The 16,369-nt window shown below is 46.4% G+C and overlaps 2 protein-coding genes across 5 annotated transcripts in view; one reads left to right on the forward strand and one right to left on the reverse strand.

The window, feature by feature from the left end:
• Nucleotides 1-13,755, reverse strand: part of LOC124302660 (protein trachealess) — a 174,587-nt gene extending 160,832 nt beyond the window's left edge. For 3 of the 4 annotated variants that reach the window (XM_046759044.1, XM_046759043.1, XM_046759042.1), the window contains exon 1: nucleotides 8,318-8,962. In XM_046759044.1, coding sequence (XP_046615000.1) covers nucleotides 8,318-8,589 — 272 coding nt within the window. In that variant the 5' untranslated portion in view covers nucleotides 8,590-8,962. Of the gene's footprint in view, nucleotides 1-8,317; nucleotides 8,963-13,708 lie in introns of those variants that run through there. The other variant, XM_046759047.1, reaches the window with a different exon arrangement.
• LOC124302665 (uncharacterized) lies at nucleotides 11,431-13,023 on the forward strand. The gene is made up of 5 exons (XM_046759053.1): nucleotides 11,431-11,558; nucleotides 11,632-12,443; nucleotides 12,537-12,605; nucleotides 12,678-12,767; nucleotides 12,836-13,023. The coding sequence occupies exons 1-5, from the start codon at nucleotides 11,474-11,476 to the stop codon at nucleotides 12,890-12,892; spliced, it is 1,113 nt and encodes a 370-aa protein (XP_046615009.1). The 5' UTR covers nucleotides 11,431-11,473; the 3' UTR covers nucleotides 12,893-13,023.
• Nucleotides 13,756-16,369: the final 2,614 nt, after the last annotated feature.

A 16,369-nucleotide genomic window follows, 5' to 3' on the forward strand; every position in this document is an offset into this window, starting at 1 on the left:
CTACTTTTATCCCCAAGGCCATTGAAATGGTTCTGCTTTGTTTGCGAGTACAAGTCAATTAAATACTGCCGTTATTCATTGATTAATTAGATAATCGACGATGCCAGCATGATGAAAAACAGATTGTCAGTCACTTTGTAGGAAATGGTCTTCCGAATGAAACGAGCCATCGTAGAGTAAAATCGAAGTAACGTACTAAATTGTTACATTTTTTTTTTTTTTTACAAGCATTCGTTTATAGTTCCAATGTATATTATATTTGTATATTTACAAAGGCATCACATATTCGAATCTTACGAATATGACAATTTGAAAGATACTCATTACTCAGTCCCCGATTGCCAAACCAATTTCTTTACATTTTTTTTCTACGAAAATGGAAAAATTCCTCCCACGCCTGCACTAAAAATGTCAATCTGTTTCACGCCCGGAACGAAAACGAGTCGCAGACCAGTCGGTTATACAAGCCCATCCAGCAACCTCTCGTACCGGTTTCACGTACGATGAAGTAAGGCACTTCGCGTAACGTCAGGACGCTACTCGACTTGATCATCGAACCCGAGCGCATAACGCAAGTGTCCTCGCTGCTTTACATTCCGTTTCATTAGTGCATACATCCTCCGTACATGTGTGTAAGAGGCTTGAGATTGAAGAGAGAAATAATTTTTCTGTTCATATATTTTTCTTGTATAATTTCAAGCAGATGATTCAAGCCGCTCGTATATCGAGTGTTGATTCTTTTACAAGACGCCGCGCGCATCGAGAAAAGGATGAGAAACGTCGAACCCGCGGTCCTCTTGTTAGAATCCCGTGGAAGTTGAGCCCATTTCGGGGAGCAAACACCCGAGAAGCGTGGGTACCCATCGGTTTCTAGAAAATTGACGAATCGCCGCTACTTTCCCGTCCCATTTAAAGTGGTAAATTCTACGCCGTACCTTCATGTAAACGCTGACAAATTCCCTGCAGGCTCTCGAGCCTTCGCGGTACTGCTGCAGGCGTGTTTATGACGCCCATGCGGCAGAGAACGCGCGAAGAAAGATACGAATGCCGATGGAATGCGTGAGAGATACGGTTCTATGAAATAATTAAACTACGTCCACACCTATCACTCAGCCTAACGTGGGTTAGCCTCGCTTTATAGACGTGACCTGCTATGCCGCCGCTACAAGTACCCGTAATGTAAAACGTACTACCTGCTAGCGCGTACCCTCTTTCTCCAAAGCATTGTGTCAGCCTCGTTGAATTTGTATGTCCCTATACGGAATCCCCTCTCATCTAATCCCCCTGTGCATATCGTACTTGAGAGATTCGTAGATGAGTTTCTGTGACGTACGCACGTCGTTTCTGCAGCTAGTAAATATTCGTGGAAAATATGCCCGTGCGCTCTAAAATATGTCTGCTGTAATTGAGATGGTAAGAAATCAGATTCCTCAAAATTGAAAAATTGTGAAACCAGTGATTTGGAAGGTATCGATAAAATTTAAACTGTTCCATTGATGCGATAGATAATTGGTCGAGAATTCGTTACTGTTGCGCATGCGTATCATGGCTGTATAATTTCTTGCCCTTTTTGAAGAATTCGATTTTACTTCATTCTCACGGAGCTTCAGTCAAGCCTAGGTATAATAAATAACGAAATACTTTAGTCGAAAACAACGAGAAGTTTAATCCACCCGTGCGTAGTATATATGCGTGCTGGTTGAATAGCGTGTAACGTAAATTGATTTTCTAATTGGATAATTTACAACGAAAAGTAAGGTGGTGGTGAAAAAATTAAGCCCTTCATGTACGCAAGAAGTATTAAGTAATGGTGAGCAATGATTTTCCAATAAATCAGCGGCGTTGATGCACGATACGTGTATGTTGTTCCCATACGGTATATTACCATATCGAACAGGCCCGAAAGATTAATGTCTACGGGTAAAGAAAGGAGAGAAAAAAAAAAAAAACAAGAAGCAAGACAGTTTGAATTTTTCTCTTCTTTTCTTTTCTCCTTGCTTTACATACTTACTTCCTATTTTATTTCTCGTACACTTCGGATTCCACTTTTCCGAACTCAGCGCCCGGAGATTATGTCGCGAGCCAAAAATGCACCGGTCAAAACTGAATCGCTTTCTTCCGCATCGGATGTAGCGACAGGTGACCGAAGAGGCAAAAGCGATCCTAACTCGACCCGAGGTAGTCTTGTTTTTCGTCGAGTTTGGCCCGGTTGGATTTTTCTGTTCGACAAAATTAATTGAGATTTGACAAGCATCAACGCTCAGGAATCTTAAACGACCGCCGTCAGAGCAAATCGCTTGTATATGGGCATGGAAGATCCGAAGGGGGAAAAAGCGATATGCAAAAAGGGTTCTTCCACGCCTCGCACGCTCTCGAACTAATTAATGCGAACGCTAAATCACTCGGTGTCCTCCTCCCGGGCCCTACTACGTCTCATCGGCATTTTAATATCCTACGCGTTGTCTTCGTCCCCTCCACATATGCACTCGTCACGTTCTTACGGATACAGGTACACGCACACTGACGCGGAACTCGACATTTATTTACCCACTGCGGCCGACTCTACACAAGCCGCAGAGTCGCGTTATTTAGTCTTGTGTATTTATTGGTTTTACGCTCACAGTAGCTATTATTACTCTATCATAGTTCAATTACGGGTGCGACACGGTCGTACATATCAAACGAGCGTGATGCTCGTATGTTGTTGGAAGTGAAAAAATGTGCGCATGTGTAGTTTGTTTTTTTAAAATAGTCCTATGCACCCATACCCAATGTCATTGACGCTATTAATGGAATTGAAAACGTTATTTGGCCTTGGAATTATACCGAGGTGTATTAGACGCGGCTGTTCCGATGTTTACACGTCCGCGCTTCTATTAGTAACGTCTAATTATGAGGACGCCGCGATCCGGGAAAAAATAAATTAGCCAGAGGGCATAAAAGCCTTCGTTGCGGCCCGTGGTCTTTCACTTCGTTTCCACCCATCGACTGCATCGTGCAGCCGCACTTATAATTTATCGTCCCACGCGTCGCGGTCGAAACAATTTTCACACAACTTTACCGAAAATGTATTCGATCTTATGGTGTTCCGAGCTGGTCGAAATTATTGTGTGATCTTTTTAACTGCGTAAAACGACTGACCAAATCAACTTATAGTCAAGCACTCTGCATTTTAAAATCAAGAACTTCTCTTCGGCCGAACTTCTCGACCAACAACATTGTTGAGTGTCAATAGTTCCGTGGTAATGAATTGATCGTCACAAATGTCAAACGGATTCTGAAAATCGTGAGAGACGCACAATCTTCAGAGTTCCACTACTGCTATTGCAATTTATTACAATTGTTTCAAGTCTGAGACTCGTTCAAAACGCAGTGAAATATCTCCAATCAGCATTAAAATCGACTGTACTGGTAAATTTTTTTTATGAAACTGAATAAATGATTCTAAAATTTCCGTGAAGCCCGGAATAAAATCTGTAAATTTAGATGTTTCAGAGTAATTTAGAAAAATGGTAATAGCTAGTTTGAGCGTAGTATACAAAATTTTGCAGTTAAATTCTGTATTTACAGAGGCATCGGTGATACGGGTGTATTCATAAAATATCTGAACTCGATATACGGTGCCCTACAGTATTTCCTGTCGAACGGCGTATCTCCGAAGAATTACTTTTCCAAACTCTAAAAATCTGGAAGTTGGTAGTTTCGAAGCGAAATTTTAGGAGAAAGACTTTCACTATCTCCGACCGAATTCCGTTTTACCTCTGCCCTTCGTTATACCGTACGAATTTTAGCTGCGGGCAATGCCGTCACGAGGTCACCCGGTTCACAGACTGTCGATCCGAGCCACGTGTAGGAGAAGATTAGAAATCTCACGTCAATTGGCAAGGAGAGAAAAAAACTCTCAAAGCATGATGTAAAAACTGTCGGTACATGGATCCCGCGAAAGACACCTATTATCTCGATAATCTACTCATCAGAACCGCTTCCTGATCGAATGGTCGACGACTCGACTTCGGACCCAAGTCGCATGCCTCGCGTCTCTGGATATCGCGGAAGACGAATCAAGAGCTGGATAATTCCGTCGGTCAGCTACGACGGAAGCCGTCGCGAAGAAGACGAGCGTCTCGATGCAAGCCCAGTCGAAATAAGCGGCGGTGGGCCTTACGAGGAGCCGTTCGTCCCGGGGCCCGCGGGCGTATAAGTTGTATAATACGGACGCGCCGAGGTTTCGGCAGGCTATAATCAATTCTGATTGCGGTCGAGGATCGCCGTGTGCGATACGCCGCGCGATAGCGGGTGAAAAAGGGGAAAAAATAAATAAATAAATAAATAAAAAAAACAGGCCCATCCCTGCAACTACCGTCCGTTCCGCCGCAACCCAGCGACAGTCGAGGGTTGGGGGATGATACTTTGCGCTCAGGGTTCGCCAACGCGTTTTCATTCGTCGAGCCTGCCGACGCGACGGCACCGAGGCTTGCGTATCCCGTAAAAACGGAGGTAGTTATTTATCGGAAGGACCCCGCGCCACCCGGCAGATTCACCTCGACGCAGCTCTCGTCCTGCAGGAAGAATGCGTCGACTCTCGGCCCGTCGGGTGGCTCCGACGACAGCCTTGATCCGCCGCACTTGTTTCTTATGATCTTATTATATCGGTACGTCCGGTCCCATTTAGCCCCGGGAGCCATCATTCAATAACGTTGATCTGCCCGGATCCCGGTCATACCGCCGGATCCCCGACAAAGTCTGTCACTGTCAACGAGACGAGAAAACGGCGCGGAACGCCGAAGACTCTCCGAACGGCAACGGCGAATACCGCTCATGCTGCACCGGACGATGCAACCACCTGAGTTATCTGCGCCGTGTGCGCTGTCGCACTTTTTCCTTCACCGACGTCGGAGATCGGCGAAATCTCGTCGAAGAACCCCCGACGGTTAAAAACCGTCCAACTGCGTTCGTGTGGCCCGATTTTTTCACCGTTCGCTTACTTCCATTATTAATAATAATAACAATGATAATAATACCGAACGGGTGCAATGTTTTTTCGGGATTGTAAATTCCATCAAACAGGTAGATAGTTACAAGATATATATATATATATATATATTAGAAAAATTCCAAATGATCTCAGCAACCTTGGAGTAAATTTGATCCCAATATACGGTACTGATTGTAAAAATTGTTTCAGTTCAAGGCAATATTTAGACGCCCGTTTTATATCCATGCCTATGATATTTCTTTTAGCGAGAAAAGGTGAATAAATACCAACGGAATACATACATATACAGTTGTTTAGCAACGTGGACTTGGGCAAAAAAAGCCAGCTGACTTGAATAGAAACAGTTTTTATTGAAATGCCGACTGCAATTGAACACCGTCTGTAATAATATCGCATTATACCTGAGAACTATTTACCCGCAGTGATTTCTTACATACTTTAGATACGGTCGGTTCGACCGCGTGTATAGCTCCAAAGTCTGTAATAAGCGACTTGATATAAAGTCTGGCGGCTCAGTAAAGCGCAACGAGAAAACATCGGCGACTGGCACAAGTGGAACTCGTGAAATGTAATATCATCCGGAGCGAAGCAGTTCGGTAAAAGAGTCCTCGCTTCGTGCCGTACGGAGGCGTGGGCAGATGAGATTACGACCCCCGACCTTTCGGGTCAATTTTACCGCTGTCAGACTCCATTGAACGATACTTTGACTCGGTTTATTTTCGGACCCAAGTTTAACGAGAGAAAGAATTATTCTTTACGGTATCGATTACTTGCTTGTACCTCATCGTCGCGAAGGTGATCACCAATTTGTAACCGTACGAATCACGGTTATCACCTTGCAACATATGTATAATATGGATATTACTTGCGAGGAACATAAATTACAGTTTCAGCACTGGAAATTTCTAAATTTGAGTCACGGACCTCGTGTCTCCGTCAATGATTGACGTCCTTTTCAACGTTGCTCAACGGGCAATATTTCGAATATTTGAACGGTGGTATTTTTATTCTCATAGCACGGTTATCAAAAATTAATCGATCCGCGAGAAACTCATCGCGACTGTATGCAGTTTTTATAGATCACTCAAAAAGTAGAACGAGTAGGTACTCGTGATCTGATCGGCTCTGTTGAACACAGTAAATAATCTATGGTATGGAATTTTCTGGCATAAAGCACGCATTTTCTTTAGTTGGAGAAAGTTGGAGGTTTCATTTCAGGGATTACCCTCTTTTTACCACATTTGCCAGGACAAGAATTCATATTTTGCAATGCCTTCTACATACATTCAGAATAAAATCTACGGATAATTCCAGGAGTATGTTTTCAACATTTTCATCAGTACTACGCGGAAAAATGATTACTTGTAACAGTACTTGCGCTGTCGTTGGACTGTCAAAAAAATGTCGATTCACGACAGTGGATTATGATTAGTTTTCCATATTGAAGCAACTCTTAAAAGTTATACTAAATTTTTTCCTGAGCCGCTCCATCTTTTCCTCGTTGAAAATAATCGCATTTCAATTGATTTTCGCGCGTTCCAGTGGGGCAATGCCTAATATCGAGAACGAATTCGAAAACGAGTTACCGTGGCCCGTGCGAAGGGCAAAAACAGGCCCCCCTATCAGATCGGTTGAATCGTGGGCGGCCAGAAGCAGCTTGTCTATGAATTGGTAGTGCTCGCGGCAGGTTCGTAAACTACGCAGGATCGCGTGTCAGCCGGGTGCTCGAGGAGCGCATCGGACCCAGCGGGGTCCGGAAAACGGATATTGGTCTGGACTACGTATGGAGCCGTCGGTTCCGCCGGGATTAGTATAGAGAGACTCTCCGGGATGACGAGGGCAGTAACGAGAATACCCGGGAGAGGAAGAGAGAGAGAAAGAGAAAGACGGAGCTGAGAGAGAGATAGAGAGAGTGAGGCACTCGGTCGGTGACGAGGGTGTTTAGACCACGGGCTGCAACAAGTGGCAGTCAGCGTCGCACTCGCGCGGCTCACACGCTAACGCATTCACGCCTTATTACACCCATACGCATTCCGCCCGACGAGGTGGGTGCAGCCGTAGAAGATGCGTCCCTGGAGCGATCAGACCCAGGACCCCCGGTCGGGCGTTCCGCAAACGGGACCCCAAGTAATTCAGGGGACGGATGAACGCCGCGCGACAGACTCGCCGGCGCTGGACGTAATTGATAGCGAAATGCTAATGATCCGTGCGAGTCGAGAATGATAATGCGTTTCTTGCCGGGATGCGGCGGAAGCGGCTACCTGGAACTCCGCTACTTGCCATTTATTATATTCATTAAACGGCTCCTGCCCGGTTTGTCATCTCGCGTAGTCCGCCTCCTCAACAACACTTTCCCCTCGTCGTCTACCTGCGGCGAAAACACACGTGCCCGAAACGCCCGCGTCATTCTAACGCAACCGATTGACCACTTAATCGTCCCTCAACTTGTACCACCTCGGAGATACCGTACCTAACACTTTGCTTCGGTTTCGCTCTGGATGACTCTCGGCGTGAAAGTGGTGACAAGAAGTGACTTCGGGTCACGAGCACCAGAGATTCGACCAAACTCATTGCAGAGCGCATCGCCTATTACATGTGGAGAAGAACCGAAAGGTAACTGCAATTCTTCGTATTATTTTGTCTGCATGCCCGTCGGAGAGCTGTGAATAAGTTTGCCTATTATTCCTGTCAGCGTCGCAAGAACCTAGATCAAATCTGTTGACAAGAACTGAGGTCGACGCCTGAAACCGGAGCGTGTGTCACGGTCAACTAGAAAATAAGTGGAAGTCATATTTTGTTGTATTTTATTTTATCACGTTCCGTCAGCGAAATTGGGGCAAAAATGGAATCGTGGATGAGAAGAAACGCTTTCGCAACTCCCGTCACGGACACTCTGAGGTAACAACCCTGTGCCACGGTCGTTCGGACCATCGTTTAACCTCAAACTTTTCATTGTACATCGGAAACGCTACACACCGAACGGCACGACAGTAACAAAAAATGCGTTCAACTCAAAGTAGGATGACGATTGTCACCTGGAGCATTACATCAGAGAACATGTGTTACACGCCATATATACCGGGATGGGAGTAGGTAATAGATTTTAACGACGCGATACACGCGGTTCTTGCATCTGTCGCGGTCTTGGATCGGCCATGTGAGTCACGTTAACCGTGTTAGTAAAAGGGTTTGCATCGCAGTACGGAGAACAATTAGAAGTGCTCTGCTTGTAATTCCGTAAGTCTCTGTATCTCTGGTATCGAATATTCGCCGTCGGGCAGGAAAGAATCGGTGAATGGGAAGTTGAAAATCGAGGCCTACCTGTAGTAGGGAAACGCCTGGGGTACGTGAAGGTCCATCGGCATCGCGGGGTGGGCACCCCCGTGATGAGCACCGGCCGGATTGTAGTCACCGGCGGCGGATAGCGGCGGCTGCATCATGCCTGCGGCCGCCGCAGCGGCGTGATGATGATGCCCGGCGAGCATGGCCCCCCATGGGAAACCAGCCGCCCCCGGCATCGGGGGATGTTCCAGATCGAGGCCGCGAGGACCGGCGGTAGCCGGGCCGTTACCGCCGCCGCCGCCGCGGTGCATCAGCCACCCCTCCACAACTGACGAATCTTATCTCTCACTGTGGCGTTTCACCCGCGATCGCACTATAAAATATACTATACGGGGTAGGGGGTTGGTATCATGTAATATACCGATCACTCTGGCACGCCTTACGAACCACTGCTCGTTACCCCCCAAGCTCCACTGCGCACTTTATCGGCCGACCCCGGTTCACTCTTGTCACCACATAGCTGGGTCGCGACCTCTTCGGACCTCCGGGTTTCGCGCCGGGGTTGCGGTCGCCTCGGAAAACGCGCGGACTAACGTAAAGCGAGCGCGGCACTTGACGCGGCCGGGCGAGGATCGAGACGCGAGAGGACAGGTGCTCGCGCGATTACGGAGCCGGACGGACGACCCGGAGAGTGGCGCAGCCTTCGGCTCGGCCATGAATGACGCGGCGTGGACCTCGCGCCGCCGCGGAGGCGGGGCCTCCGAGCTTCGCGGCCACGTGACGTCCCCACGAGCCTGGCGCCCCGCCCCCGCCCCCGCCCCGCGACGCCTCGCCGCGGCGACACCCGCGGGCCCCGGCGTCGCGACGTCCGACGACCGAGGGGCGGCCGCGTTCCCCGCGACTTCGAACACTTGTTGAGCTCGGCGGCCGTTGTGTGCGATTTTGTCGCGTCAACGCGCTGCTGATGGGCTTCCGGTTCACCATCGCGGAGGCTGCGTGCTCGACGAGCGACGACATTGTGTTCTCGTGAAAAGAGAATCGCCTTTGATCGTTTCGAATCGATTTCTTCGACACTCGCCGTGTGTGTCGCGAGGCTGTTCAATGTATGTCTAATGGATACACGCTGTTGGGAACAACGCGCAACGCGCTATTGAGAGCAGGGTCACGTCGAATCGATTCACCGTCGACGTACCGGACAGTATGGACCACGGTGTGCGATGTGTATAATATCGATGGGTAATTGAAGCGCGGAACGCGTGCCGAAGAGAGGGAAATGAAAAAAAAAAGAAAGTTGCGCGGCTGAGATTTTATTCGGTATAATACTTTACCGGGAATTACGAATTGGAGAGATGTGACCCCCCGGGCATCGCGCGTCTTCGGGTCGTTTCAACGAGTATAATCCCTAATTAAAAAATTTGCTAAACGCGAACAGAAAATGTTTCGAGACGCTCCGGCGTCGTTAAATCAGCCCTCCTACCCTCTCCGCCGGTAGGTACAATAAAAAATTTAATCAAAATGCCCTCTTGGTAATTTACAGCCTCCTACTGGCAACCCTTGCCGAGAGGGAAAAGCTCGGCAAGAAATACCCCGCTCGACGGACTCGAAGTAAGCTGCCATCAGGGTGGAAGGGGGCAACCCCGCAGGAGTCGTTGAGCCCGCGACGCGGCCCATTTGCCACACCGATCCGTCACCGGGGGGTCGTCCGAATAAAAATAATTCCCGGCGTCTTCACTCATTTGCGAATGTTAAAACCCCGCCGTCCTCCGCGAGGCTGACGCCGACTTCGTCCTGGTTAGTCGTAAATTACAAATTAGACCGTTAAACTTTGCCCATTAGCGCGTGCAAGCTTCGGGACTGCAGTATCTCTCGGGTAGCATCTTAACGCTCCGCATCGAACCAGGCTTGCACTTCCGGTTAAATCGCTGCCTGCACTCCCGAACAAACGGTAACGGTTACGAGTTTCGACATGACTAGACTAGCACGTGCGAATCTTCTTTGCAATTAATTCGACAAGATACGCACTGCAGCGATTATTATTAAATCTGACAAACTGGCGCATCTTCGCTGAATGAGGTGCTCGAGATGCGATCCTTTTATATCGAGGAGGTAGTTTGCCGGCGCAGATGTCCTAACTATAATATACGGCCCATCTGACCCAGTGAAATGTTTTAGATTTTCGCATAGCCCGTGATGAGGACGTGGTCGTAAAATGATGACCGAGCGGATCGTACAGCTGTAATAACGGCACTGCATCCGAGCCTTCGGGGTGTCGTTGAAAATAATAACGTCCTGCAGGCCGGTGTTGGGCGAGGTTATGGTAAGGGGTGGCTAAGTGCACAGATTAGACGGATAGAACGTGATTCTTCGCGGAATCGCTCGGCGTTGAGCGTGTCCGCGTTTGTCCACGTTCGTCGTAAGCGAGGATGTTTCAATCGGCCGGGCACGAAGCGTGGTCCGACGCTGTTTGGTCACCGGTCCTGAATACCAACCAAGGGACGCCCGGCGTCGGCGTCGAATATCTGCATGTATAGTCGGGGCGGGGGTGTCCGGGCCTCGTGAGTTGGCACGGCTTGGCGTCGCGAGACGAGAGGAGAAGAGAGGCGAGGAGGTGAGAGGTGGCAAGGAGAGGGGTGAGGCGGGGAGGAACGCTATGAGGGGATTACGTGAAGAGGATGGTAAACTTTTGTAATTTACAAGGAGAACAGCGCCGCAATATTAACAAGCCTCAGCTCGCTGCCGGGCCTCTCAGCGATCCTCGGGAAACCTTTACTCTTCCCCCAAGATTTGAGAGAAACCCTCTGCGTATCACCGATATACATTCTGCTAACCGAAACCCGATTTTGCGTATGCAACATGTCTGCACGTGTTCCTGCGTCGTTCCATCGGTGCGCGAAGCGTTTTTTCGAGCTTTCAAATTTCGTTCTTTCGGTTATCATTCTCTGATTTGAATTTTTTTCGAACCTAAAAACGTACGCTTTTATCCCTGTAATCCGATTCATTTGTATATTTCAAGGGTTGTTGGAACAGTACCTGCAATATCGAACACTAACAATAAGTACCTGTGCTCACTTGGCATTGTCGGCGCGTGACCAATATCGTATATCATCGCGTGCGTGCAAAGGTGACAGGCAAATAACGCTGCTCCACAGACATTCGAAAAACCGCCCTCTGTTTACGTCGAGCAGTTGGTTCGTCATGCCGAGGATTTCTATGAAGAATATACTTCAGCCGTCTCAAATTTTGGCATTCATTTTTGGCTACTGTCCATTTTGGAAATCAGGTGCGCACTTGTAAAACTTAATAGATTATCAACTCTCATAGGGAGGGAATAATAATCATTTTCTATTGTCTAGCCGGCGAGAATGTTTATCACCGAAGCGTTCTGGGTACGATACTGCAAGTAGTCAATATCCTTTTAACCCTCACCACCCTATCGTACATCGTGGGATTTTATCTTCCCGAAGCGTTTGGCTCACGACACGAATGTTCGTCCCTTAAAAACTGCAGCCAATTGATAATCCACGCTAGTCACTTGGCTCTTCTGTTGTGGTTGACTGTGGATCGATTAATTTGTGCCTCGGCAACGTTACTGTGTCTCAATCTGACGCATGAGCTCAACGAAGAACTTGGCTGCTTGTCTCCCCCGAAACAGCGTCCAATTTCGTTTCAACTAACGATCGTATGGACCGTCGCGTATCTGATCGGATTGCCCTTTCCCGCGGTCAATGATTTCATGGAAATTGCATGGTACTGCTCAAAATTCTTAACCATGTACTGTGAGGCCTTAGCTTTGGAATTCGTCACTGTACCCTCCGTGGCTCTAAACACGATCAACGGATTGCTAGAGACTTGGCAGAGGACTGGAAACTGCAATGTAAACGACTTGACGCGGTTGCAGTCCCTTTACTTGAAGGCAGCGTACGTGTCAGAAGTTGTTAATGATTCCTTCGGATTTTGTTGGCTGGTGTCACTTTTTACAGCAAGTATTCAAATCGTTCTACCGTTCAAGACACTCTTTAAAGCACTCGATGATGTAATCGTCATTGACCATCGTATTCCTTCTACTGCTGATTATGTACACTATGCGTATCTGTTCTTGGTACTGGCAACAAGTGTGCTACGCTACTTCCAAATTTATTACACCCTGGATCAACCATCCTCAAAGGTGATTCACTTAATTTTAAATGAAATCAGGCTAGGCCAATCTGTGATTTCAACTTTTCACGTGTATACAGCATCCTATGAATTCTCATTGCAGAGAATCAAAACCGTCAGCATTCTGCGTGAACTGATGAATAAACATAGCGAGAACGAATTATCGACGAAGGTAAGCAGTACAGCTGTCAGAAAATAAGTGGATTGTGGATTTTTTCATCATGACTTGTACCAAAATTCACAGATGAATGACTTCATTTTCCAAGTTACCTTGAGAACTATGGAATTTAGCTCTGGAGGATTTTTTGGAATAAATTTACAACGTTTTGCCGAGGTATAAGATACGCTGTTTCCACTATACGCGTCCTACCTACGTCTGCAAATTTTCTTTGACATTTTCAGGTAGTAGGCATGTGGTTAACACTGCTCGTAATTATGATTCAATTAACCGAGGCGTGAGGGTGACTGGATCAGGAATTGAAGCTCCCAGTTCAGAGTTGCCTCACCTAACAACGAGTTGACATTCTCTCGATTATAGCACTCATTGCTTACAAGCATGTAGCGACTAACAATAAGATGCTATCAAAATACGCAAGCACAAGTCTGGATTAATTTACTGTAGAAAAAAAAGAACTAAAATAAAAAACTCGACAACTCTTCTTCACAAATCTCGAGCGTTATTTTATTTTCCCCTGCAACTTATAAAATCTGCTTCATATCCTTCGACCAGCATAATCCTACACAGAACACGTTATCCCTCGCATTTTTTTGATCAAAAAGTAGTTGCAAACTCCCGTCTCGTTTGCCTGTTATATACACCGGTTACTGTATCATCAGGAATATAAAGTAATGATAGTTCTCTCTGATTTACATTACAAGATAAAATCCAGTCGATAGACTTTTGGCCGTACCACGGAGTTTATCCCTTTCTTATCTCGGCAGATAAGGAGTTCAGGACTTACTCCCACCACTTTTAGCCGACGGAAAATGCGCTATGCCATCGAGCAAGGATATAGACTCCAGGCGCAGAGGTTCCACTATGTTACCATTGCCATTAGGATGGGATATGGCTGCATACGTGATACTCACTTCGAACAACGGTCGACTATAACGCCTTGAACAAAGGTCGATGGCTAATGGCCTGCTCAGTGTCGTTATGGAATTGTGCAAAGAACGACCAAAGTGTTTTCGATCGAATAGTTCGCCATTTATATCAAATCTAGCGGCACATGATAGATTGTAGGAGTAGCATGTAGAAAGAGTTTGGGTACTTACTGATCATACGGCAGAAGCAGCGTAGCAGTCTCTATAATTCTCGAACATCATGAAGTGGTCACGTTTAACAGTCCTGATACCACCTTTTCACGCTTCACGAGCCTTGGGTTTTGTACCGATATTTGCGCGAAGGAATCAAGGTACGTGAATTAACTTTGTTGCACTTTGTCAAGTTATAAATTGAGTCGTCGTCACTGAACTGCGCACTGTATTGTTTCAATGCAAAATATCATATGTTACGAAAGATGTTCAATCGGGAGCGAAATTCATACCGTTACGAATTTCAAAGACCAATTCGTTCAACCTTCCGAATAATTTTATTTTCAGACGGTACTCTAAATTTTACGACTCACTGGACACTGTACGGATTTACCCTACTGAACGTGTCGTTTTTGGGTTACGTCACTGGGTTCTTGACTTTCGATCACATGGCGTTCATCGTGAAGCATCTACCCTCGTACGTGCCGTGGGGAGCATGCATACTGCTTTCGTATTTTAGTGCGTTCGTAATTATCGGCACGGGGATTGTGTACCGTAAACACACGTCACGATTATTCAACGAGATCGACGAGTTACTGCGGCAATTTACGGGGCACGCTGACCGCAACCGACTTCCCATAGAAGCTTTCTACGTCCCGGCGACCTTCGTCTTCTCGACGATCAGATTTCTGTTGCAGGCCTGTCTGAGAGACGTGAATTTTGCCGTTGTAGCCGCTTATCACCATTCCTACCTGATATGCCTGAGCTCGGAAAGTCTTGCCACGTGCATTTTATTCTACCTCGAAAGCTTATTCAAATACCTCAACGCCGAGCTGTCGATGATCGAAGTAAACCGTGGTTCGAAGTTGAGGAAAAAAGATGCAAGGTTGATCCACCGCCGTTTGAAGCGACTTAGAGAACTGCACGGCCGTATATCCGATCTGCAGGACATATTTTGCGAACGATTTTCCATCGACCTCTTCGTTGTTATCGGCCTGATGGTCACCGTTTTGCTGATATCCCTTTACGCCGGCATCTGGGCCACACCTGCCAGCTTCACGTGGCTCTTAAACGCGTTCAACGTTATGCATTACGGATTTATCGTACTGCGAGTGGCTTACATCTGCTACCGCAGCGACTGCGTGCTGAAGGAGGTGGGTATGTTACCTAATGTGTTCGGTCGAATGTTGCGTAACGCAAGCACGCCGTGCGAACAGCGGTTCGACACTTTTTTTCATTAATTACATATCACGCGAGCAATCAAAACCGCGACAAAATACTCTCGACAGTGTTCTCGATTCGCAGAGCCAAGTTACGACTGCAAGGGTACGCTCGTTGATGACAGCATACCTGCCTGGAGAAATCAAACAAGAAGTAAGCTTCGCAATATTCCTATCACGTCGCTCGTACGGCTCGCGAATTGATTGACTGCGCATTCTTATAGGTATATCATTTCACGCTTCAAACTATGTTGAGGAAGGTTGAAATAACGGCTTGTGGATTTTACAGCCTTCGGATAGGGACGGTAACAACGGTGAGTCGAACGTAAACAGAGTCTGGTTTGTCTAATACGCCCCTTCTCCTTACTCCGGAAACTCACGGCGGATTGGATTTACGTGAATTACAGATTGTCTACCTGATAACAACGTCGCTGGTTATGGTCGTCAATTTAGTCGAAGTCGTGTAAGCTCCTCGTTCGACGACGATCCGACTTCAAAATGTACTACAAGTTTACTTCATCGCAACAACGTGCAAGAAAAAATCTCTCCGCGTCGTTTCACCAAAATTTTCTTAAATAACTGGCTTCTCAGAGATTTTTAACCGACAGGATTAATTTGTTGTTAGTATCGTTCGCTATTCCGTACCGACATGTATACAAATGACGGAATCGAAGGACGCACTTCGGACATTTCAGTGCTGCTCGAACGAGCTAATGCGACTCTCATAAATTCGAGGGTGTCCTCTGACACTAGAGTCAAATCACGTCCCAGCGTTGGAGTGTCCATTTGCGATTGTATAGGTTTACCTGCTACTCTTAACCTTCGTTAAGCAGTGTTTTCGAAAACATGCATGATGGCAGTGATATAAACGGTATTTTTTCAGACCCGAGATATACGTGATTGACCGAGCAAACATAGTGTTCATACTTTGTATGGAAAAATCCAAAGCAATAAAACAAACCTCTCCTCACACACGGTGAATTCTTAAGAAGTTGAAATTTTGCCGGGATTGAATTAGTTTAATGTATTATTATGCACAACAACGCGATGAACGTACGTTATCTTATACATTTTCTGCAGTGAAAAAGGTTGACTCGATTCGATGGAATCGATCGGGGCCAGCATATACGTATGCGTATTACATAATGTACATCGATATTAGGATGCTGCAGTAAAAAAAAAAAATTGGCAATTTTCCACCATGGCACCCCGTAAAAAGTTGGTCGCGTTAAAAGAAAGATCCTGCCAACAAATGACCGTTTTACGTTATGTGGAAGATTGCGATCAGCTGATTTTTTATTTTTTCACATTTTTTCGAATTTATGAAGTATCGTGAATAAAGTTGTTTTTTTTTTATTGCTTACATCAATCATAATATGAATTTACTTCAACAAGAAAACCCTCAGTTATAATATTAAGTCTACAGTTATGTTTGAGAAGTGCATCCGACGACTTTTTCATC

This window comes from Neodiprion virginianus, chromosome 4 (genome assembly GCF_021901495.1).
Source record: "Neodiprion virginianus isolate iyNeoVirg1 chromosome 4, iyNeoVirg1.1, whole genome shotgun sequence".
NCBI lineage: Eukaryota > Metazoa > Arthropoda > Insecta > Hymenoptera > Diprionidae > Neodiprion > Neodiprion virginianus.